This window comes from Schistocerca serialis, chromosome 3, assembly GCF_023864345.2.
Source record: "Schistocerca serialis cubense isolate TAMUIC-IGC-003099 chromosome 3, iqSchSeri2.2, whole genome shotgun sequence".
Lineage (NCBI taxonomy): Eukaryota > Metazoa > Arthropoda > Insecta > Orthoptera > Acrididae > Schistocerca > Schistocerca serialis.
The window spans coordinates 130,079,309-130,105,026 of record NC_064640.1 but is presented as its reverse complement, the minus strand read 5'-3'; the positions used below and the strand labels follow the sequence as shown (position 1 = coordinate 130,105,026).

General features: G+C 43.7%; 1 protein-coding gene across 1 annotated transcript in view; it reads right to left on the bottom strand.

Annotated features, from left to right (window-relative positions):
* Positions 1–25,718, bottom strand: part of LOC126469827 (circadian locomoter output cycles protein kaput) — an 825,094-nt gene that overhangs the window by 11,975 nt on the left and 787,401 nt on the right. The window contains exons 7-9 of the mRNA XM_050097116.1: positions 20,256–20,362; positions 13,069–13,210; positions 5,814–7,262 (exon numbers count right to left, since the gene is read on the bottom strand). Coding sequence (XP_049953073.1) covers positions 5,814–7,262; positions 13,069–13,210; positions 20,256–20,362 — 1,698 coding nt within the window. The remainder of the gene's footprint in view (positions 1–5,813; positions 7,263–13,068; positions 13,211–20,255; positions 20,363–25,718) is intronic.

Sequence of the window (25,718 nt, the reverse complement as noted above, 5' to 3'; positions counted from 1 at the left end):
ATACCATGTATAATCTCGAATCTCGCATAGGTTAAAATTATCTCAGCTGTTTCATTACAAGAATTCATATGATTTTGTATACGATGTATTATATTTCAGGCTAAAATGTATAAAAAAAATTAATGTGTTACAATCGACATGTACTAACAGTTAAAATTACTCTTATTTTGAAAATATTTGAAATTACAAAATTTGTGGTATACTTAACATTCATATTATTAACGCTAATTATTAAATTTGTTTCTGGATTTATTTGTGAAATAATGATATACTTTGGTAAAGATATTTCTCCTGTCGAGAAAGTTTGTAAACTCTTTTGCCTTATGAACTCCTTGAAAATTGTGAGTACTGCAAAATATAAGTAGTGGTGGCCTCTGATGGAAACGCACGTATTTTGCTAAAGTTGACAACAAGAATGTAATTATTGGTTTTTTGAACGTGTGAATAGTAAAGTCAGTGTGATTTAGAAGAATGGGATAAAACGAAAAGATATTCATAGCAACAGGCAACTCTTCAACAGTTATTTTGTCATCAAGAACCTAAGAAATCGAAATTTTCAGCTGCATGAAAGTACTCCTAGACAAAACTTTGAGGCATCGACAACAACAACGAGATAATCAAGATAAGTAAAAAGTTCCTCCTTTGTAATCTTACTCCTCTCGTAATTTTCAAAAAATTGTGCAAAGAACGAGAAGTTTAATGGTGATATGCGGTAGGGTAAGATTACACAGAGTAGCACACATTACTACTTGCAAATTATGTTGTTTTAATCGCCTACTAAAGGTGTACAGTGTTTGAAGTAAGTCTGTCATCCCAACGTCGCGCCCTCCCCTTCTGAGTAGTTCTTTCATCAACACACCCACAAACAGAAAATCATGACATCGTAGCTATAATCCTATATTATGGGTGCTTTTATGTGTTCAACTACTTTATTTCGTGAAATGTTTCTTATGTTGAACAAAGGGTATATTTTTATGAGCCGCATCGTTTCACATTTATGACAATCATTCCCTGGGCTAAGCATATTTTCACCATAGAAACTGACGGCAGTGTTCCCCAATGTACTCTATCTGATCAAAAGCATGCGAACACCCATTGTAATACGAAATTGACCACTAGATGGCCCGAGAGATGGACTCGCCAACATAAAAGGAGGCAGGGAGTATCGTGTTGTCAGGAGAGAAGCAGTAACCGCAAAATGGGTCGGTCCGGAGAGGTCAGTGACTTCGAACGTGGACTAGTCACTAGATGTCATCGGAGTAACAAATCAATTAGTAAAATTTCAATCCTATCAAAGCTGCCCAAGTCGACTGTTGACGACGTGACCGTGAAGAGAATACGCGAAGAAACAACACATGTGAACCAAGAACAGGCAGACCTCGTATCATCTACTGTCGGAGGGGCCCGTCGACCCTTTCAGAGGGTGATTGTAGGAAGTCACGCGAAATCTGCGGAGGGAATCATTTGTGAATTTCAAAGCGCCACCAGCAGCCCAGGTAGCACAATGAGTGTGAGTAGCGAGTCCCAATGGTAGAGCAGTTCCTCAGAAGCCATACAATTCCTCACTGAAGCGCCAAAGAAGCTGGTATAGGCATGTGTATTCAAATACAGGGATATGCAGACAGGCAGAATACGGCGCTGAGGCCGGCAACGTCTATATAAGACAACAAGTGTCTGGCGCAGTTAGATGGGTTACTGCTGCTACAATGACAGGTTATCAAGATTTAAGTGAGTTCGAACGTGGTGTTATAGTCGGCGCACGAGCGATGGGAAGCACCATCTCCGAGGTAGCGATGAAGTTGGGATTTTCCCGTACGACCAGTTCACGAGTGTACCGTGAATATCAGGAATCCGGTAAAACATCAAATCTCCGACATCGCTGCGGCCGGAAAAAGATCATTCAAGAATGGGACCAGCGACGACTGAAGAGAATCATTCAGCGTGACAGAAGTGTAACTCTTCCCTAAATTGGTGCAGATTTCAATTCTGGGCCATCAAAAGGTGTCAGTGTGTGAACCATTCAGTGAAACATCATCGATATAGGCTTTTGGAGCCGAAGGTTCACTCGCGTACCCTTGATGACTGCACAACACAGAGCTTTACGCCTCAACTGGCCCCGTCAACACCGACATTGGACTGTTGATGACTGGAAACATGTTGCCTGGTCGGACGAGCCTCGTTTGTGATTGTATCCAGCGGATGGACGTGTACGAGTATGAAGACAACCTCATGAATCCATGGACCCTGATTGTTAGCAGGGGACTGTACAAGCTGGTGGAGGCTCTGTAATGGTATGGGTCGTGTGCAGTTGGAACCCTGACACGTATAGATACGTGTAGATACGTGTAGATACTACTCTGATAGGTGACATGTACCTAAGCATCCTGTCTGATCACCTGCATCCATTCATGACCATTGTGCATTCCGACGTACTTCGGCAATTCCAGCAGGACAAAGCGACACTCCACATGTCCAGAATTGCTGCAGAGTGGCTCCAGGAACACTTTTCTGAGTTTAAACACTTCCACTGGCCGCCAAACTCCCCAGACATGAACATTATTGAGCATATCTGGGATACCTTGCAACGTGCTGTTCAGAAGAGATCTCCACCCCGTCGTACTATTACGGATTTATGGACAGCTCTATAGGATTCGTGCTGTAATTTCCCTCCAGCACTACTTCAAGAATTATTCGGGTCCATGCCACGTCGTGTTGCGGCACTTCTGCTTGCTGGCGTGGGACCTACACGATATTAGGCAGGTGTACTAGTTTCTTTGGCTCTTCAGTGTATAATCAGTGCCAAGCGGTGCATGCAGAGGTGTAAAGGGCGACGCCGTGGGATACTGTATGACTGGATACGAGTGATTTGGTGTGATGAATAACGCTATACCCTGTGGTAATCCGATCGGGTTTGACGAATGCGTGGAGGACGTTATGTGCCATCATGTGTAGTGGCAACAATGAAGTGCGGAGGAGGTAGTGTTGGGGTATGGGGGTGTTTTTCTTGGTTAAGGTGTTGTCTCCTCACTGAACTTAAGAATACGCTAAATGCGGAAGGATATGAAAGCACTTTACAGCATTGTGTACTGAGTACAGTAGAGGAACAGTTCGGAGATTATTATTTGTATCAGTATGACAAGGCATCCTATCATAAAGCAGCATCTGCGCGGAAATGATTTGTGGACAATAAAATTTGTGAAATAGCCTGGCCTGCCCCCGAGTCTCTTCCTGAACCGAATGGAACACCACTGGGAAGCGTCAGACTTCACTTCAGACCACAGCGTCTAACATCACTACCTTCTCTGGTTCCGACTCTCGAGGAAAGAATGGGCTGCTATTCCTCCACAGACGTTCAGACACCTTACTGAAAGTTCCCTATGCAGAGTTTAAGCCGCCATGATGGCGAAGGGTGTACACAGCACATATTGGTGTCATTGATGTCGAGCAGTGCCTGTCGAGGTACTTTTGATCAGATAATGGAATTAACTGTACATGAAATGACAACGATCCTATGTGATTGCCTCATGCTAAAGCTGTAGTGATGATGTGCAGTATAAACAATATTAATATCAACAGTGTGCGTTTTAATTTCTCTGACTGTAAATGCACAAAACATTATGTTGAAAAAGTTTTCTAAAATTATAGTTATTCTGCACTGAATACTATATGTAGTGCTATATCACCTACTACAATACGTACTAATAACATAATGCAACTAAGGATATTGTTAGGTAAAGTAAAGAAATTAGGTTACGAACCAATAATCATCTCTTATAACTGAGTGTTATGTCTGCATACCCAGAAAGTGTTAAAAAACTTAAAATTTATATTGCAGTTACTGTAATTAGTGAAGCACAAGCAGTTAAAGTTTGTCATGCATGTACTGCAGTAATTTACTGAAATACTTCTACAACAACTGCACGCAGTTATAAACATCTGCTTTATGAGCTGCTGTCATTGGTTGTTGTCAAATGATCTTATCATGTGCCGCGACACTAAATGCAGAGAATTATTGTAAGGCAACGTACTGAAACACGAGATTACATGCTGCATGAAAAAAATCCGCTCGCTGAACTATCAGTTCCCGTGCAGGAAAAAAAAAAAAAAAAAAAAAGGTTTATGTGGTATATTGCCGAAAAATGACGGATTAGATACATTGAGTCAATGGTGCTCTATTTCTGTCTTTTGTGTCGCAGTGTTCCTCAGCACTCGCTGTATTTAGATAACAACATTATTTGTAAATCAAACGAGTGAGTAAACAAACAACGTAACTAAGAAGTGCCTGCAGTCGACAAGCCGGTTGATAAAACTGCCTTTGACAAATTACGTATGCATAACAGATGACTGAATTACTACGTCGCATAACGTCACTGATTACGAATCAATTTCTATTCTCACACGGCGCTGAATATTTTAAATTTCGTGAAACATAAAAATGTGCGTACAGAGCTGTATTAGAACGTTGGTGTGGCTCTAAATTATTGTCTACTACTTGTAAGTATCTTGTACATGCTGAACAGCTTATAATTTCGAGAGAGGAAGAACTGACTGCAGTTAGCACTAACATACAATAACGTCCACTGCTCCGACTAACATTATATATGCTGTGTGTAGCACCTGCTCTATTATAACGGGTTGAACGAGACGCACGAAACCAATGCAGTGTGATGGAAAGTGTTTGCTTCATGAGAAAAACAAAAACTTTTAGCAGACGTCTTCGAAGAATTGAAAGCCGTTTTTTTCTGTGCTTTTATGTGACAAGCGCAGTGTGACAGTAGGAATACTTTTTGATGTTTTGGTATTTCGCATTTTCTGCAACTTTTAGACTTCTCTATATGTAGGCCACGCTGAACATAATTTGTTGAAATGATTTGATGGGATTTTTCTTGTCACTGAGTACGTTCGTGTGGTATTGTGTTAAACAAGCGATGGTCGCAGACCGTAGAAACCGGCAGTACTATGACAGCTGTAGTAGTACTACGGGGCTGTATACCACACGTGCGCACGTGTACGTGACATAGTTTACGTTTTATTTCCGTCATATAAATATTCCTTGATGCCGATTGCAAAAATGAATATTTGGAAAGTAAAATAAGGAAGAAAAGCCTGTCGGCCGAAGTGGCCGTGCGGTTCTAGGCGCTGCAGTCTGGAACCGCGAGACCGCTACGGTCGCAGGTTCGAATCCTGCCTCGGGCATGGATGTGTGTGGTGTCCTTAGGTTAGTTAGGTTTAACTAGTTCTAAGTTCTAGGGGACTAATGACCTCAGAAGTTGAGTCCCATAGTGCTCAGAGCCATTTGAACTATTTTTGAAGGAAAGCCTATCTTTTGTTAGCGAACGTTAATTATTCAAGAAGCCGACGCAAGTCGTGCCTCGGAGGCTCATCTGCAGGTAATAGAAATGAATCGCCTCGGCTCAATAAGTACAGTGTTCACGAATGGTACCGCTACGGTCGCAGGTTCTAATCCTGCCTCGGTCATGGACGTATGTGATGTCCTTAGGTTAGTTAGGTTTAGTTAGTTCTAAGTTCTAGGCGACTGATGACCTCAGAAGTTAAGTCGCATAGTGCTCAGAGCCATTTGAACCATTCACGAATGGTAACGACAGGCTCTTTTCCATATTATACGCAGTCGTATTACCAACATCAGCGGATTAAATTGAGGAACGCACAGAAAATGCGCCCGCGGATGTGACGCCGAGGTTGCGATTGCGCAATTCGACCGGCGCATATCCGAGTGTAAAGCTGCGCGCAGTTGCCGTACAGTAAGCTAGCAGCCACTTAAAGGCTAAAATAAAAGTGTAATGTTCACTCACTGGGGTGCGTGGTGGTGGTACGGAGTGGTGTAAGGATAGTACTGGTGGTACTGGTGCGCGGGCCATACCTCAGTGGCTGCGCCCGCCTCCGAGTAGGCTTGGTGCTGGGGATGCTGGGAGGGGTACTTATTCGGGGGCGAAACGGGCTCGGGCTTGGCCACGGTGCCCCACTTGCACGAGCTCCCACCCCCACCACCGACCGAGTTCATCTCGGCTAGCGACTTGAGCGGGTGGGCCGCCTTGTCCGACTGCGCGGGCGGAGGCGGAGGCGGCGCCGCGGTGCGGTACGGCGTCGCGCCGTTGCCCGCCGCTTGCGGCGCCGGCGTGGGCGGCGAGGGCGTCGACGGCGCGGAGGTGGCGGCACTGCCCCACATGAGCACCGTCTGCCGCTCCCCGTAGTGCTGCGGCTGCTGCTGCGCGGGCGGCTGCGGGGGCGGCGGGGGCGGCGGCGCCGCCTGGTGGTGCTGCTGGTGCGCCAGCACGTCCGCCTTCAGCTCCTCCATCTTGGGCGTGACGAGGACCGCGCCGTCCGTCGCGGGCGAAGACCCCGCCGAGTTGGACGACGACACGGGGGAAGCCTTGGCGTCGCCGGCGGGGGTGGGCTGCGCGCCGGCCGAGTTGGCGGGCGGCTTGCCCGTCTGCAGCTCGACGGCGAGGGGCGAGGCGGCGTACGACGCCGCGTCCAGGCACTTGGTGTAGGCGGCGCCGCCCCCGCCGCCGCCGCCGCCGCGGTCCGCCAGCTGCTGGCACGCGTACAGCTTGTCGTCTTTGGCGAGGTGGTGGTGGTGGTGGTGGTGGTGGTCGTACGCGGGCAGGCTGCACGCGGCGGGCCGCGTCGACATTTCCAGGAAGCCGTTGCCGACGTACGGCGTGGTCGCCGCCGGGTGGTACTCGGGGTAGTAGGTCCCCAGCGGCCGGTACTGGTGGAAAAGGTTGTCCGTGGCGAGGAAGCGGTTGTCGAGCGCGGTGCTCGAGTACAGGCTCTGGTGGAAGTTGGAGTTGGAGTGCCCCATGTAGGGCCCGAGGCTGGCGTCGCCGCCCGATGCCGCCTGGTACGGCGCGGCGTACATGTTGTTGAGGTTGGAGTAGGCGGCGGCGACGGCGGCGGCGGCGGCGCTCGACGTGTCGACGTACTCGATGGCGGGGGCGGCGGCCGGCAGCTGCGCGGCAGACGTGGACACCGCGGCCGCCGCCGCCGCCGCAGACAGCTTGCGCTTGCTGCGGCACGTCGACAGGAAGTCGCGCAGCTGCGTCTTGTAGCGCCGGTTCACGCGCTGCGGCGTCGTCGACGTCGCCGACGGCGACCCCGCGTGCTGCGGCGTCGACACGCCCGACGTCACCACCAGCTGGTCCGCGTCCGCGAAGTAGCTGTTCGTCAGCCCCGCGTCCAAGTAGCTCACCTTGAAGTCCATGGTGCGCTTGCCGAGCAAATCGCGACCCTCCTCTTCCCTGTGTGCGGAAGAAAAGTCTCAGATCAAGGGTTCCTTAAATAAATATACATACACGGGTGTCAAATCTCAACTTTATGAACGAATCTCCAACCTACGCACACACACACACACACACACACACACACACACACACACACACACACACACACGCAGATCAAATGGTTCAAATGGCTCTGAGCACTATGCGACTTAACTTCTCAGGTCATCAGTCCCCTAGAACTTAGAACTACTTTAACCTAACTAACCTAACGACATCACACACATCCATGCCCGAGGCAGGATTCGAACCTGCGACCGTAGCGGTCGCGCGGTTCCAGAGTGTAGGGCCTAGAACCGCTTGGCCACTCCGGCCGGCGCAGATCACAGATATCGCAAATAAACATTAGATACGAGAGTTGCCCACAAACTAATGCACCGCATTTCTTTTTCTCGATCGGAAACAATACTATGAATGCGAAACGTTACGTATGTACACAACTGGCCATTAAAATTGCTACACCAAGAAGAAATCCAGATGATAAACGGGTATTCATTGGACAACTGACATGTGATTACATTTTCACGCAATTTGGGTGCATACATCCTGAGATATCAGTACCCAGAACAACCACCTCTGGCCATAATAACGGCCTTGATACGCCTGGGCATTGAGTCAGAGCTTGGATGGCGTGTACAGGTACAGCTGCCCATGCAGCTTCAACACGATACCACAGTTCATCAAGTGCAGTGACTGGCGTATTATAACGAGCCAGTTGCTCGGCCACCATTGACCACACGTTTTCAGTTGGTGAGGGATCTGGAGAATGTGCTGGCCAGGGCAGCAGTCGAACATTTTCTGTATCCAGAAAGGCCCGTACAGGACCTGCAACATGCGGTCGTCCATTATCCCGCTGAACTGTAGGGTTTCGTAGGGATCGAATGAAGGGTAGAGCCACTGGTCGTGACACATCTGAAATGTACCGTCCACTGTTCAAAGTGCCGTCAATGCGTACAAGAGCTGACTGAGACGTGTAACCAATGGCACCCCATAGCATCACGCCGGGTAATACGCCAGTATGGCGATGAAGAATACACACTTCCAATGTGCGTTCACCGCGATGTCACCAAACACGGATACGACCATCATGATGCTGTAAACAGAACCTGGATTCATCCGAAAAAATTATGTTGTGCCATTCGTGCACCCAGCTTCGTCGTTGAGTACACCATCGCAGGCGCTCCTGTCTGTGATGGAGCGTCAAACACGCCAAACACGGGTGCGACCATCATGATACTGTAAACAGAACCTGGATTCATCCGAAAAAAGGTCGTTTTGCCATTCGTGCACCCAGGTTCGTCGTTGAGTACACCATCGCAGTCGCTCCTGTCTGTGATGCAGCGTCAAGCGTAACCGCAGCTATGGACTCCGAGCTGATAGTCCGTGCTGCTGCAAAACGTCGTCGAACTGTTCGCGCAGATTGTTGTTGTGTTGCAAACGTCCCCATCTGTTTACTCAGGGATCGAGACGTGGCTGCACGATCCGTTACAACCATGCGGATAAGATGCCTGTCATCTCGACTGCTAGTGATACGAGGCCGTTGGGATCCAGCACGGCGTTCCGTATTACCCTCCTGAACCCACCGATTCCATTTTCTGCTAACAGTCGTTGGATCGCGACCAACGCGAGCAGCAATGTCGCGATACGATAAACCGCAATGGCGTTAGGCTACAATCCGACCTTTATTAAAGTCGGAAACGTGATGGTACGCATTTCTCCTCCTCACACGAGCCATCACAACAACGTTTCACCAGGCAACGCCGGTCAACTGCTGTTTGTGTATGAGAAATCGGTTGGAAACTTTCCTCATGTCAGCAAGTTGTAGGTGTCGTCACCGGCGCCAACCTCGTATGAATGCTCTGAAAAGCTAATCATTTGCATATCACAGCATCTTCTTCCTGTAGGTTAAATTTCGCGTCTGTAGCACGTCATCTTCGTGGTGTAGCAATTTTAATGGCCAGTAGTGTATATCCAGGGTTGTCAAACCTCAACTTTATGGAAGGAACCTCCAACCTACACACACACACACACACACACACACACACATACTCACTCTCACGCAGATCGCAGATGTCGCAAATACACATTAGATGCGAAAGTTGCCCACAAACTAATGCACCGCAATTTTTTTTTTCAGCCGTAAACAATACTACGAATGCGAAACATTACGTATGTATTATTTGAAGTCTCCTGAGGGAGCGCGCCAAGTTTCCGTCACTTCCGATAGGTAGCATAGGAGCAGGACAGTTTCAAAGTGGCGTCCGTGGGTGATGTACATTACAAGTAACGTGCCGTCATTGAATTTCTTACTGGAGAGAAAGAAACTGTGGGGAATATTCACAAACGCTTGTGCAAAGTCTATGGAGCATCTGCTGTAGACAAAAGTATAGTTAGTTGCTGGGCTCGGAGAGTGAGGTCATCAGAAGGCGGTTCGCCGCAGCTCCACTATTTGTGACGGTCGGGGAGATCATCCACGGCTGTCAATCCTGACATGTTGCAGCGAGTTGATGCCTTTCGCGAGGACAGACGCATTACGATTCGGCAATTGGCGCTGCATCTGTCAGTCAGCAAAGGAAGTGTGGATGCAATTATCCGCGTTCTTCGATATTCAAAAGTATGTGCAAGATGGGTTCCGCAGTATCTAACGGTAGATCACAAATCGCACAGAAAAAAACATTTGTCTTGATTTGTTGCAACGTTTTGAAGCCGAGGGGGAGGCCTTCTTGTACCGGACAGTGACGGATGATGACAACTGGGTTCACCATTTTGAGCCCGAAACAAAACGACAGTCGATGGAATGGCGCCATTCCCACTCCCCACAGAAGAAAAAATTCAAAGCAACTGGTTCCGCGGGTAAGGTCATCATCACCGTGTTTTTCGACTGTGAAGGTGTGATTCTCGTTGATGTCATGTCAAGAGGCGGTACCATTAATTCAGAAGCATATGTCAACACATTAACAAAACTTAAGACGCGCTTCCGGCGACTTTGGCGCACAGCATTCCAGGAGATGTTTTGCTGCAACACGATGATGCTCGGCTCCACGCAAGTCTGAGGACTGCTAAACACATCTCAAAACAGGGTTGGACCGTCTTACCCCACCCACCTTACAGCCCTGACCTAGTCCCCTCGGACTTCTACTTGTTTGGGCCATTCGTGGAAGAGATTTTGAGGACGATGAGGAGGTGATTCACACAGTGAAGCACTGGCTCCGCCACCAGGACAAGGATTGGTACCGACAGAGCATACACGCCTTTATTTCGCACTGGAGGAACGCCATAGAACGGGATGGCGATTACGTGGAAAAACAGGGTGTGTAGATAAAACACCATTGTTTCATGTGTGTAATTCTCATTGCGTTCAACAAACATTGATTTACATGCTAAGAACATACTTTCGTATTTGGCGTCAATAAATTATTGATTCCAGAGGAATATTTTTGAAGGAATTCTCATTAAGATCTGTATATGTAGTCTCTTATGTAACTTTTTAACTTTATTCAAGATAAAGAATGAGAAAATATCACACTATCGAGATGAAACTTTTTCTGCTGCTTTCAGTTACTTTTGCATATGGGTTTGGCATTCAGCAGAAGGGTCCATTACAATTTTCAGCCTGTAGCTTTTAGTTAATCTTGGCCAAATCATTCAACGTGCATTATCAAATTGTTTGACTCTACAAGAGCCACTTCTACTATTTCCTTTTTCTCCAGGAAGTAGGATAATGCAAATTTTCAATATTTTTGGCTTACCTGTTCTGTCGTTTAGCAGCTGGTGCAGAGTGAACCATTTAATGGACATTTATTTAATTGCTATTACAGGCAAACATGACATGCATACTGTTATTGTATGTCGACCTCGCTTTTACGAGTTATAGTAAAAGGAAACACTACAGATGACTCGTCGCTATTAGACTTCCATGAGACCTTCACTTGGGAAGTATGCTAACTGTATTAAATAATGCGAATTTAACACCAAATGCATATGGACGCGAAAACATACATAGACAACCCACACACACACAACAGCGCGCGCGCGGGCGCGCGACGTACATTAACATCCATTAGTCATTCTAGCGTTACACATTCACTATTATTGCTGCTCTGGCATTGTTACAACCAACAATGAGAGTACGGTGTACGCTGTGTTAAGAAGGTAAGCGAGAAAATGCATGTGAGACAATTGAATCAATGTTATTACTTTTAGTATTATACACACATCAAAAAAAGTTTTGCATCACCTCGGTTCCGAGAGTTCTGGAACCTATACAGAAAATTGGAATAGAGATCAATATAAACATCATTTCCGCCCTCTTTATTGCTCCTGAAAACCACACATTGCATTTTGTACCACCATACAGTGAGACCGTCAGAGGTGGTGGTCCAGATTACTGTACACACCGGTACCTCTAATACCCAGTAGCACGTCCTCTTGCGTTGATGCATGCCTGTATTCATCGTGGTATAGTATCCACAAGTTCATCAAGGCACTATTGGTCCAGATTGTCCCACTCTTCAACGACGATTCGGTGTAGATCCCTCAGAGTGGTTGGTGGATCACATCGTCCGTAAACAGCCCTTTTCAATCTATCCCAAGCATGTTCAATAGGGTTCATGTTTGGAGAACATGCTGGCCATTCTAGTCGAGAGATGTCGTTATCCTGAAAGAAGTCATTCACAAGATGAGCACGATGGAAGCGCGAACTGACGTCCATGAAGACGAATGCCTCGCCAATATGCTGCCGATGTGGTTGCACTATCGATCGGAGGATGGCATTCACGTATCATACAGCCGTTACGGCGCCTTCCACGACCACCAGCGGCGTACGTCGGCCGCACAGAATGCCACCCCAAAACAGCAGGTAACCACCACATTGCCGCACTCGCTGGACAGTGTGTCTAAGGCGTTCAGCCTGACCGGGTTGCCTCCAAACACGTCTCTGACGATTGTCCGGTTGAAGGCATATGCGAAAGTCATCGGTGAAGAGAACGTGATGCCAATCCTGAGCGGTCCATTCGGCATGTTGTTGGACCCATCTGTACCGCGCCGCATGGTGTCTTGGTTTCCAAGATGTACCTCGCCATGTACTTTGGGAGTGAAGTTGCGAATCATGCAGCCTATTGCGCACAGTTTGAGTCGTAAAAAGACGTCCTGTGGCTGCACGAAAAGGTGGCGTTGCTGTTAGGGTTCCTCGGAGCCATAATCCGTAGGTAGCCGTCATCCACTGCTGTAGTAGCCCTTGGGCGGCCTGAGGGAGGCATGTCATCGACATCTCCTGTCTCTCTGTATCTCCTCCATGTCCGAACAATATCGCTTTGGTCCACTCCGAGACGCCTGGACACTTTCCTTGTTGAGAACCCTTCCTGGCACAAAGTAACAAAGCGGACGCGTTCGAACCGCGGTATTGACCGTCTAGGCATGGTTGAACAACAGACAACACGAGCCGTGTACCTCCTCCGTGGTGGAATGACTGGAACTGATGGGCTGTCGGACCCCATCCGTCTAATAGGCGCTGCTCAGGCATGGTTTTTTACATCTTCGGGCGGGTTTAGTGGCATCTCTGAACAGTCAAGGGGACTGTGTCTGTGATACAATATCCACAGTCAACGTCTATCTTCAGAAGTTCTGTGAACTGGGGTGATGCAAAACTTTTTTTGATGTGCGCAGTTAACGGCTTTGTACAACAAATACGTTCGTGATGGGGGCGTGTAGGTGTTTAAATATTTAATAAAGCGTACCGACATTTTATTGAAGGTCTTAAGGTACTTACATGAGTGGCCGGTGCGTGCTGATGACGAAGTCTGGCTTGGAATTCTTGTACACGAGCCTGGAGCTCGTCTGCAACCATTGCCACTGACCTTCCTTCGTCTGGAAGCGGTACGCAATCATTCCGGATGCGCCAGTCTTCAGAACTGTATTTGTAGATCAGAGGAAAAAAAGTTGAGTTGTTAGTACACACGAAAAGAAAAGGGTTAAAAACGTCGTTAATGTGTAAAGATCAAACCTATAAAATGCCTCCTCGGAGATTCAGAATTTTGGCCCATGTTGCACTGTATTTGGACGTTATTTGCTGTTTGTTTGGTATCTGACCTCCAGTTGATGGCGAGATCATTGGCTACAGATCAAAGTAATACTCACTAAAGAGGAAAACTGTTTCTTCATAGTTTTGTGTTATAGTGTTTTGATATTCTACATATTTTTCATAAATTTTAGAGAAAGAATAAATGCTGTCGAAGTAAATATTTTACAACATAGAAGAAAATTAAGAGCACACACTCGGATAACGATTGCTATGCGATCCAGAGATCAAAGCGTGTACTGATATCATCTGGGACCTCCTTTGGTCACTGTTAAGCTGTGTAATATTTGAGAAAGGCTTTCCACTACGTTCTGATAGAAAGAGACATTTGTTTCCATTCTTCCTGAAATATAAGGAGCAGATGTTGGTGGGTATTCCAGCACATTTCTATGACAAGCAATCAATGCAGAAATATATTCACTGTGGAACAGATAAACATGAACTGAAACGGAAGTTCTCTGCGGTAGGCGACGAGGCTGTCTAACGACTGGTTCGTATAATAAGCTTCAGCGTTCCACAGTCACAATCAGTTAAGTTATTAGGCTTATCAGAGCGTAGTTTGGGATTAAAGCTTACCTTATTTTGCCAATCCACAATTACATCGCTCTGAGTTGTGTAACTCCTATGCAAGTTTTCTTACAGTATGTCCGAACTCGTGGACTCAATCAAGCACCGTTTGAACACACTCCTTTCTTTGTGTTTAAAAATGCAGAAAACACCTTGGCTTCTTGAACCAGCATGCATAGCCTGATGTCACACATAACTCATTTAGTGGGGAAGCCAAAGCTTTTGGACACATACTTTTTCGTTGACTTTAGACGATTTGTAGGATATACCCCAGAAAATTAAATAGAAATAAAGTACATAAATGAAAAGCTTGCAAATTACGATAATAGCTAGCAGTAGAAACAAGAATGGTATCCATGCTGGAGGCTGATTTTAAGAGCCAGATAAAACTTGGAGCTCTAATTTTTTTGTAAAATTTGCGTTAATAATTTCCCAGGTAAATGCATGAAATAATCTAAAGCTATGATTGTGTTACGCAACTGGTCCGTAATCGGATATATTCGCGTAGTGGAAACGAAAATAATCACGGTCCTCCGTCTCCACAAAAATTACCGAACATCACACGCACTCCAAGATTTACTGGAGGTAAGTGCACAGAGTTTTTAGTAACGATTTAGAAATATGCATGGGAAAAATATCTTTGCATATAGGTTACTGATGAACTGATGTACCTGCCACCAGAAGTATCAATTGGGAGATTTAAATATAGTTGTTTATATAACTAGTGCGAAATGAAGCGTTTAGCTGCTAAGTGATGGCCCCTCTCCGTATTTAATTTGCTAGTGCGCTACACCAAACAGCGGAATATATCGTGCGAAACAGCCTAAGACGCCTACAGAGTGAATGGTAATTCTCTCGGTACGGAAAGAAACTAATATAGACTGAAATACTTCTCTTGGAGCAGCTGTGCTTCGTGAACTTCATTCACTACATGTTCCTCCTTATCTGCCATTTATGTGTTTCTCAGATCGTTTCCGAGGCAATCCATCATGAAGCACACTAAGTGGTGTGGATAAGTGGTCTATCTGAAACGACCGTGCTTTGAAAGAATGATAGATCTTGAGAGGAGAAAGGAGGAAACTGTAACGAATTTTGACGTGGACAAGCATTTAAAATCAATGGCGGCTGTGGTATTAGAGCGCAAGAGCAGGTGAACACCATAACTTTCTACACCTTGCGGATTTACTGGTTATTTTTCTTTGAATGCTGTGAATCGTAACATAGATGCTGCAATCTGAAAGATACGGCAATTAAATCTACTGCACTACTGCTCCTCTAGACCGCATGAAACTTGGCATCAGGTTCGCGAGCACACCTTCAGTTGTGCACGTTTTAAGGAGCTTTTGCGCATGAGCAACCCGCGTGACGTAAGTGCCTTACGGGCCAAATACGTACGGATTTGATAAACAATGATTCACGTTGCGCGCAGCTCTTGGCATTCTACTAGAAGTTTGCGTCAGTGCCACCAGATGGTAGCACACTGCGACCGACTTTATTCCCTGTTCGCTCGGCATAAATCCTGCTGAATGGGATAGTACGCTCCTCAGATATGCTAATTCACTCACTATATAGTAAAATTAGATCGGTTGTCAGTATGTATTAAAGTTGTACTGACAGTAAACCTATTTTGTGGGTTTCTGAATGAGCTATAGTATACTAAGTTATGAATTTTATCATACAGTGATCCATTTGAGGCGCTGAGAATCATAAGGGCCTAAAGCCCATCATCGTCGATTGTGAGAGTGTAGCACTTGTTCATGCTTCTGAAATCTGTTTATCTTATGGTGAGTCAGGTTTATCTATGCTGTAGGCTAACATTGTATATATGAAAATTCACGAAAAGTTGTATCACTGGTTTCTCTGATATTCACTGAAATGCTGGGTCGACGGCGGTGTGCTTTAGATCCTTATGGAACTCAGCGCCTCATTTGTATTCTAGTCAAGTGACCATGCTGGTAATTACTACTTGAGTTTAATCATTTCCACAAACGATAGTTTGTGTTTAGAGTTGGTTGTTTACTGTGCGGGAATCGGCTTTCGTGTGCAATGTGAACATGAACTATATTGAACCTATTTTAAATGCTAACAGAAAAGTAAAGCTACGAGGACGGGTCGTGAGTCGTGCTTGGGTAGCACAGTCGGTAGACCACTTGCTCGCGAAAGGCAAAGGTCTCGAGTTCGAGTCTCGGTCTGACACACAGTTCTCATCTGCCAGGTAGTTTCATGTCAGCACACACTCCGACGCAGAGTGAAAATCTCATTCTGGGAACAGAAAAGTAAATTACCAGGAAAAGTTAGCCGTAAAGGACCTACGGCCTCCCTGAGCAGAATCTTTTACTGAGAGAGTGACGAAATCAAATAAGCATATCTACAACGAACATATAACAAGTAAGTGTACAGTTAGCACAAGTTCTTGTTTAGGTGTACCGTAAGATTATCTGATTTTCAGTTCAGAAGTAAATTCGTGAACTAATACATCTGTTAGGGAACTTGTACATTTGTCTGAAAAAGTGAAAAAGCACGAGAACTCCCACTTACACTAAAATATGAAACAGAGAGTTGCGAAAGCTTACACATTATATCATTATTACCCTAAACTGTACTTAAATATGTACAAAAAAAAAATAAAATTCCACAACAAAATTCTTTCCTTTGTCAGATAAGTTACGCATTTATCATTATTTTTATTATTGTTATTATTATTACTGTTATTATTATTGGCAGTGGCTGTAGTTGTATAAACTTGATAAGCATAGATGTTCTACAGCATGCTATTAATTTCACACTCTTCAATTTATCTGACTCTAAAAATTTGTGAACACCCAGAATGTATACTCACGAGCTGCCACTGTTTAAAATCCATTTCCGGTACAGGGCCATACTCGAAAAGACTTGTGTTACGAATGAGTGGAAAATTTTAAATACTAAGTACAATCTGTACGCAAAGAAAAAATGTTACGTGGATAATTGTGTAGCCGGGTAACGTATCCTCATTGCAGTAGAATCGACGCCAAGGCCGATGACATAATTAGTGTCGGCTGCGGGCTTGCGTGGGAAAGGGACGATTTCGAGTGCACCATCCACTCGGTAGACGCGCAGCTTGCGAGCCCGTTGGCGGACTCTGATGAACTGAACCTACTGTAGTATACAATTGAGTGCTACAGACGGCATCATACACATTTGGAAAAATAAAATTCAGATGCAGTAAAGGCATAAACAAACACATTTTTTTAATCTGAAAGCGATCTCTACGGAAAATATTGGCTAAAACAATAAATGGTATGTATACCGATAGGAATATGGGCATTGAACATATTGTACGTCGCAAAGCATTGCGCAGTGGTTCTTGAATAATCTCAATATGAGATCAGATAGAATTATTCTGAAAATTAAGATCTAACTTTTGGAAATATGCCAATAGTCTTTATAAATGCGGGAAGATTCCTATGGATATTTTTCGGGGAAATCATTTTTAACATAAAAAAATCAGCGAGCTTAAATGGGGTGCCCGAAACCTTCTGGATCACAAACCCCAAACTAAGTACTTCGAGATAACAGACTAATGCTCGGAGATGAGTATTTAACCTTTTTAATCATCACAAGCAACTCCCACTTAATAAAATCAACTTAAGGCAACTGAAAAAGGGGGATCATCGCCATTCTCAGTTCAGGCGTTGCTGTACAATCCAGTGACAGACCTGAACTCTGAGTTCAAAATCATTTGGCCCCCCTGCTTGCACGCTTGTTAATAATAGGGATACAGTTGCATTCCCGCCAGTACTCGGTCCAAAATCAGTTTGCAGTTTCGCCAGTATTCTCCACATTCTAATCTTCGAAGTGTTCATTTCAAGGTCAAATTGACATGTTACTATTGCAGAATCCGGGTACTACAAACTTCTGTATATATAATATATGTACAAGTCCCTGTAATGAGTTATGATGAATTTTCGACAACCAGTGGTGAGATGCAAGCAGTGCAAACTCCACCGTGTATTGCTTTTCATGGTGCATCACCAATGTCGACATGACACGCAGCTATTTGTAATGAAACAAAAGCAGTTTACTCGTGTAAATACGTGTCATTTGCAGTCGGCATTCAAAACTCCGCACCACTGAAATGGTAATTTCTGATTGTTGGTGCATTATCGCTAAATACTCAGTTTAGGATCCTTTGCCAGATGTATAATTTTGGGCCCGTAGGTTCGGTACGCTCTTAATGAAACCAGATTTCAGTTAAAGATACGTATTCGCACTGCAAACGCTAGATTTATCTATGTTTATGCCGCAGGTGGTGTAAAACAATTTAACTAACATGTACTCTTGTTCATACACTGAAGCGCCAAAGAAATTGGCATAGGAGTGCGTATTGAAATATAAAGATATGTAAACAGGCAGAATACAGCGCTTCGGTCGGCAAACACCTATATAAGACAATAAGTATCTGGCGCAGTTGGATCTGTTACTGCTGCTATAATTGAAAGTTATTAAGATTTAATTGAGTCTGAACGTGGTGTTATAGCCGGCGCACGAGCAATGGAACACAGCATCTCCGAGGTAGCGACGTAGTGGGGATTTTCCCGTACGACCATTTCACTAGTGTAACATCTCTGCGGCCGGAAAAAGATCCTGCAAGAACGGGACCAATGACGGCTAAAGAGAATCGTTCAACGTGACCCAAGTGCACTCTTCACTAAATTGGTGCAGATTTCAATGCTGGGCCATCAACAAGTGTCAGTGTGGGAACAATTCAACGAAACACAAAATTGTTGAGGCTTTCGTGGCCACTTGTTGACAAACTGCCTACTGGCTTCTGTCTCGGGTTCTTCGGCCGACGTTCATCTAATGATTTTTCTGACGTTTCGCCAGCACGAGTGGCTGGCATTGTTCACCACCGGCAATGGAGGGTGAAGCTTTGACAATGCCAGCCACTCGTGCTGGCGAAACGTCAGAAAAATCATTAGATGAACGTCGGCCGAAGAACCCGAGACAGAAGCCGGGTAATTCAACGAAACATCATCGATATGGGCTTTCGGAGCCGAAGGCCCAGTATTGTTGATGACTACATTACGCATTGCCTGGGACCATCAGCACCGACATTGGACTGTTGATGATTGGAAACATGTTGCCTTGTCGGAAGAGTCTCGTTTCAAATTGTATCGAGTGGATGGACGTGTATGGGTATAGAGACAGCCTCATGAATCCATGGACCCTGCATGTCAGCAGGGGACTGTTCAAGCTGGTGGAGACTGTAATGGTATGGGGCGAGTGCAGTTGAAGTGATATGGTACCCCTGATACGTCTAGATATGACTCTGACAGGTGACACGCACGTAAGCATGCCGCCTGATCACCTGCATCCATTCATGTCCACTGTGCATTTGCACGGACTTGGCAATTCCAGTAGGACCATGCGACACCCCACATGTACAGAATTGCTACAGAGTGGCTCTAGGAATACTCTTCTGAGTTTAAACACTTCCACTGGCCACCAAATTCCCCAGACATCAACATTATTGAGGATATCTGAGTTGCTTTGCAACGTGCTGTTCAGAAGAGATCTCCACCCCTCGTACTCTTACAGATTTATGGACAGCCTTATAGGATTCATGGTGTCAATTCCGTCCAGTACTACTTCAGACATTAGTCGAGGCCAAGCCACGTCGTGTTTCGGCACATCTGCGTGCTCGCAGGGGCCCTACACGATATTAGGCAGGTGTACCAGTTTCTTTGGCTCTTCAGTGTAATTACGAAAGACAGTTTCCGAGCTCGTCCTTTTTAGCAATTTGCTTTCTTTCCAGAAAGGTTGCAAGCTGACGTTTATGAACATATGATTTTTTGAGCGGTAGAGACAATGTGAGAGCGACCCGACCGGATAACCGAGTACGAAAATTGCCGCTTCCAGGGTACGGGGAGGGGGTTGAGCCTATTCCGGATCGAATCGGATTATCGAGGACTGCTGGTGAGCCAGCCATCCTTGATATGGTTTTCAGGCGGTTTACAACATCGGACCAGGTAAATACTGGGATGGTACCCACGTCCTGCTCCAGATACACGCCGTGTAAGCATTAGAAAACGTGCTCACATTTTAACGAAGATTTTGTCTAGAGGAGACAGATGAGGCACACAGATTCCATTGCGTACCGGGAGGGGGGCGACTGGGGAGGGAGGGGGTGAGTGGTGTCGTCAGGGACACCTGACCACCACCTGCCACTAACAATGCTTCAACCTATATAATAGTGCCAACCCTGTAGAAGAAACGAGAAAAGACAAAGTAAGAAGAATAAGAGGGAAAGTGAGAGCGGTTATACTCACGTTCCTGATGCGCACTCGCCACGTACGCCAGGTCATCGTAGTGCACCAGGTCGTAGCCGCCCAGGTTGGCCAACTCAGCGTCCGAGTAGCCCAGCAACATCTTACCCCTGCCGGAACCAAAAGTGCAGTTTTAGTACATCTTACCATCATTACTGTTACTGCTATACTGGTGAATATTTTGTTCTGTTGTCAAGAGGACAGTTGATACATCTCAGTTCAAAGAGTGCTGATTCGTGCAGTACACTGACAGTAGGAGAAAAGTCCAGCACTGTGTAGAAGGACTTGCAGATGATTAGCGCTTGCTAATAGGCTACCCATACAAATGAATATATTGTTATAGTGCAATGCATGAAAATATTATGTAATGTTGAATCACAGAATATGCAATAAGTCACATAGATAAAAAAGCTACGGATCTTCCTCCGAGGAAGGGCTCAGGAGAGATTTGCGGAAGCACTGGCAAGTCCAGACGGACTTTACACCCATGAGAGATGTCTGGGTTGATCAACCGTCACCATGGAACAATCCTAGTTTCGACAGAGAAATACTGGACCTATACCGGTACCAAAAACTGTCTTGGACATCAGCTTGGTAAAATTTGTTTTTAAAGCAGTTGTTATTTGAAATTTCTCTTGATAAATATATGGAATTGCTAATGTTTTATTAATACTGAAAGTAATATGAGCATTAATAAATGTTAAAAATAATTAATATTTAATAATATTTATAACTGTTGTTCATGGCACTGGTTTTAGTTCGATGCCAGGGTACATCAAATTGTAAACATATACAAATTAGTACACAATAAAGTACAAAGGATGTAGGTAAACTATATGTAGTGATATTAGGAATTGATAATGCTTTTGTTATTTCTCTCTGTCTCATCCTTGTCAAACTAGACTTCAAAGTATCTAAATGCTTGTACATATGAATTAAGTTTTTGCTCTTAATCTGTAATACCATCACTTGCACAATATCCTTGTAAAAGTGATCCACAGATGAATAAAAAAACTACTATCACTATTTTCATACAGCTGTAAAGTAATACATAATTTTTCGTTTGTGTAGCCATAGTGTCCGTAGTTGCTTTATAATTCTTGAGGGTATTTTTGTTCTGTCGTTGCAACTACAAAAATGCGTGATTTTTTTCTCTTTCTCACCAGACGCGTTTCGTTTTATTGAAGTAAAGCATCATCAGTGGTCTGTAATTAATTTATTTAAATTTTGATTTGCTTTTAGTGCTGCAGAACGACTAAAAATTAGACCAAATTATCAGTGTCTAAAACATAAAAACAACGATGTGCTAGCAGACGGCATTTCTCGATGTAAGCGAGAAGTCAACCGAAAATCGCCATAAGTACGAAATCAACTTATTTTTAACGAACTGTTTTCCGATCTAAAAGCAAATCAAAATGTAAATAACTTAATTACAGACCACTGATGATGCTTTACTTCAATAAAGCGAAACGCGTTTGATGAAAAAATCACGCATTTTTGTAGTTGCAACGACAGAACAAAATTGCCCTCAAGAAATACGTAATTTATTTACGTATTTCCTTCAATGTCAGTTCTTTCATACAATAATAGAATATAAAAGGTAGATTTTTATACTAGATTCGAGTCGAAAATAATGTATCGTGTAAGATTCTAGATAATATTTTGTAAATCTACGATCTATGGTAGTCTCTCAGTTCTGCGCGTCATTTGTAAAACGCAACAATTAATAAAAAAAGCTCATTATAGTAGTTAACTACATTCTAAATATATGATCATATTAAAAGAGTAATACACACCAAGGTACATACTGCTTGAAATTCTTAAGGTTGCTGCGATAAAATACAGGTGGAATAATGTTATCCGCTACTTGTATAGAAATCAAACGGCAGTTATAACAATAGAAGGAGATGGAAAGGAGGCAGTTCACTGAGAGCGGAGTGAGATAGTGCTGTAGCCTATCCCCGATATCATTCAAACTGTAACTTGACCAGACAGTAAAGGAAACCAAAGAGAAATATAGAAAGAGAAATTTGAAACTTTAAGGTTTGTCGATGACATTGTATTTTTCTCAGAGACGGCAAAGAACTTGGAAGATCAGTTGAATGGAATGGATGGTGATTTGAAAAGAAGTTAAGCTCTTAGGTGATTGTTTAATGATTTTAGATGCGAGATTTATACAAATTATGTACCAGTTTTCAAAACATACACTGTACACTTGGCTTCATTTTATAGACTAAAATAACTAATTACGAAATATTCTCTATTGTTATCAATACGAAAATCATCATTCAATAATTACCATGCAGAATAACAATGTTCAATTTATTATACACTGGAATACGGCGAACGAACCACATCTGTGTATTCTAGTGATCACGAACTACTGCGCACTGCTACGTTTACTTGCTGACGTATTCATAGAGATACCGAACACTTGGCAGTTCAATTTATTATACACTGGAATACAGCGAACGAACGACATCTGTGTATTCTGGTGATCACGAACTGCTGCACACTGCTACGTTTACTTACTGACATATTCATAGAGATACCGAACACTTGGCAGTACTCGCGCATGATAAAACGGTTGAACATTCACAAATGTGCGCCTCAGATATCCATTGGGAAAAAATATTTCTGTTGCCTCTAAGGCACAGTAAAAGTTAATATACACCATTGTAACCAGAGGGTCTGAAAGGGTTAAATGAGGCGCTGTGGGGAAAATTGGGTAATATAAAATACCGACTGGCAACAAGAAGAAATGTGTTCCCAAAAGAGAAATATTTTGTTAGGTCGTCTTTTTCGAAAGTATTTGTCTGTAGTGCTGCTATACACCAAACTGAAACGTGGACGTTAGCGGTATAGACCAGAAGATAATAAATCCCGCGAAACTTCGACGAGTGTAACACTCATAGTCTTTTGGAGTAATTTCGTGGGCTGCTTTTCAGCAGTGTAAGCTGGAAAGTCTGTATTTACAGTCGGGAGTCGTCAGGCTGGACGTTGATAGCGTTATGTTCAAGCATAGTAGAAGTTTCAGTAAGTGTGTGAAACTGATTTAATTTTCTTTTCGGCAATAAAACGAGTAGCTGTAGACATCTGAGAGTCTCTCAGCATTGCATTTCAGGTTGGCACTGCACAAAATCATAACAGAATGAGAAGAAGCATCACGAGAAGCAACACGAGAGAAATCCATTTTGCACCAAATAGAACTGAAATGCTGTTGTTGGCCGACGATATTAAAGTCATCACCAAAACAGAAGCAAGAATAAAAGAAAATCTTCGTGAAATTGCAGTTATATCTCCACAGCTAATATGCTGAGAGAAAAAAAAAAAACTGACAGAGCCATAACGGCGAATACACCTATACAACATATAAAGACTGACAGCGTCGACAAGTACCTAACTTGTGAAACCAATCAACCGGACTGCATAACGCAGCCACTTAGGGAAGCAGAAGACAGTATAGGGGTACGAACTGACACAAAAAATTGTGTAACAGAAATTCATTAGAAATCTAGCGTGATGCCATAGTAATTAAGAGAGAGATATTACACGAATGAGGCTACCTTACGTTGAACGAAAGAGGTGAACAGTAGAACAAAAGAATGAAAGGAACGACAGTGCTCGAGAAAATTTTGGGATCATGAGATAACAAATATAACAACTTGATGAAGAGGAAGAACAAAGCTTTATACAGAAACGTAGCCACAGACTTAATAAAGAAAAGAAGACTAACATTTTAATGGCCACTTCTACAGACTGCACAGCGGTAGGTTAAACAAGAAACGTTTTGACTTAATTATTTAAGAGAAAAAAAGCATAGACTAGCTATTGGCGACAAGATGGACTTCCAGAAGTCTCGAAGTTACAGAAGACATTGTCAAAAAGAGGGAAGACATCTGCAATCAGAGAAGTTCTGTAAAATTACTGAACTAATGATTAAAACGTGTAATATAATAAAGGGTATTGAACAGTACATAAATCACTAAAGGGTGTGGATGTTCAGATGACTGTAACATACATTCAGACCTAAATCCAGTGTTGTATGTTAAACATGTTGTTGTTGTTGTTGTTGTTATGGTCTTCAGTCCAAAGACTGAAGCAGGGAAAAAAGCATACCAAATTTAAAAGAACGCAAAATCCCCAAGACTGGCAAAGTTTTGCAGAAGTTCGAAATATAGCTCGTACTTCAAATGGAGATGCATTTAATAATTTCTACAATGAAATTCTGTCTCGAAATCTGGCAGAAAACTCAAAGAGATTCTGTTCGTACATAAAGCACACCAGTGACAAGACGCAATCAATACATTCACTGCGCGATGACTACGGTGAAGTCACTGATGACAATGCCACTAAACCAGAGTTATTAAACACGGTTTTCCAAAACTCCTTCACCAAGGAAGACGAAGTAAATATTCCTGAATTCAAATCAAGAACAATTGCCAATATGAGAAACATAGAAGTAGATATCCTCGGTGTAACAAAGCACCTTAAATCACTTAATAAAGGCAAGGCCTTCGGTCCAGATTGTATACCGGCCAGGTTTCTCTCAGAGTATGCTAATACAATAGCTCCATATTTAGCAATTATATACAACCACTCGCTCACAGAAAGATCCGTACCTAAAGACTGGAAAATTGTTCAAGTCACACGAATACCCAAAAAAGGAAGTAGGAGTAATCCGCTGAATTACAGGTCCATATCACTAACGTCGGTTTGCAGTAGGAGTTTGGAGCATATACTGTATCCGAACATTATGAAGTACCTCGAAGAAAACGATTTATTGAAACATAGTCAGCACGGATTCAGAAAATATCGTTCTTGCGGAACACAACTAGCTCTTTACACTCATGAATTAATGAGTGCTATTGACAGAGGATGCAAATTGATTCCATATTTTTAGATTTCCAGAAGGCTTTCGACACCGTTCCTCACAAGCGTCTTCTAACCAAACTGAGTGCCTATGGAATATCGTCTCAGTTGTACGACTGGATTCGTAATTCCCTGTCAGGAAGGACACTGTTCATAGTACTAGACGGAAAGTCATCGAGTAAAACGGAAGTAATATCTGGCGTTCCACAAGGAAGTTTTATAGGCTCTCTATTGTTCCTGATCTATATTAACGACATAGGAGACAATCTGAGTAGCCCTCTTAGATTATTTGCGGATGATGCTGTCATTTACCGTCTTGTAAATTCATCAGATGACCAAAACTAATTGCAAAATGATTTAGATAGGATATCTGTGTGGTGCAGAAAGGGGCAACTGACCCTGAATAAAGAAAAGTTTGAAGTTATTCACATGAGTACTAAAAGAAATCTGCTAAATTTCGATTAAGCGATAAGTCACACAAATCTGAAGGCTGTAAATTCAACTAAATACTTAGGGATTATAATTACAAATAACCTAAACTGGAACGATCACATAGATAATGTTGTGGGTAGAGCCAACCAAAGACTGCGATTT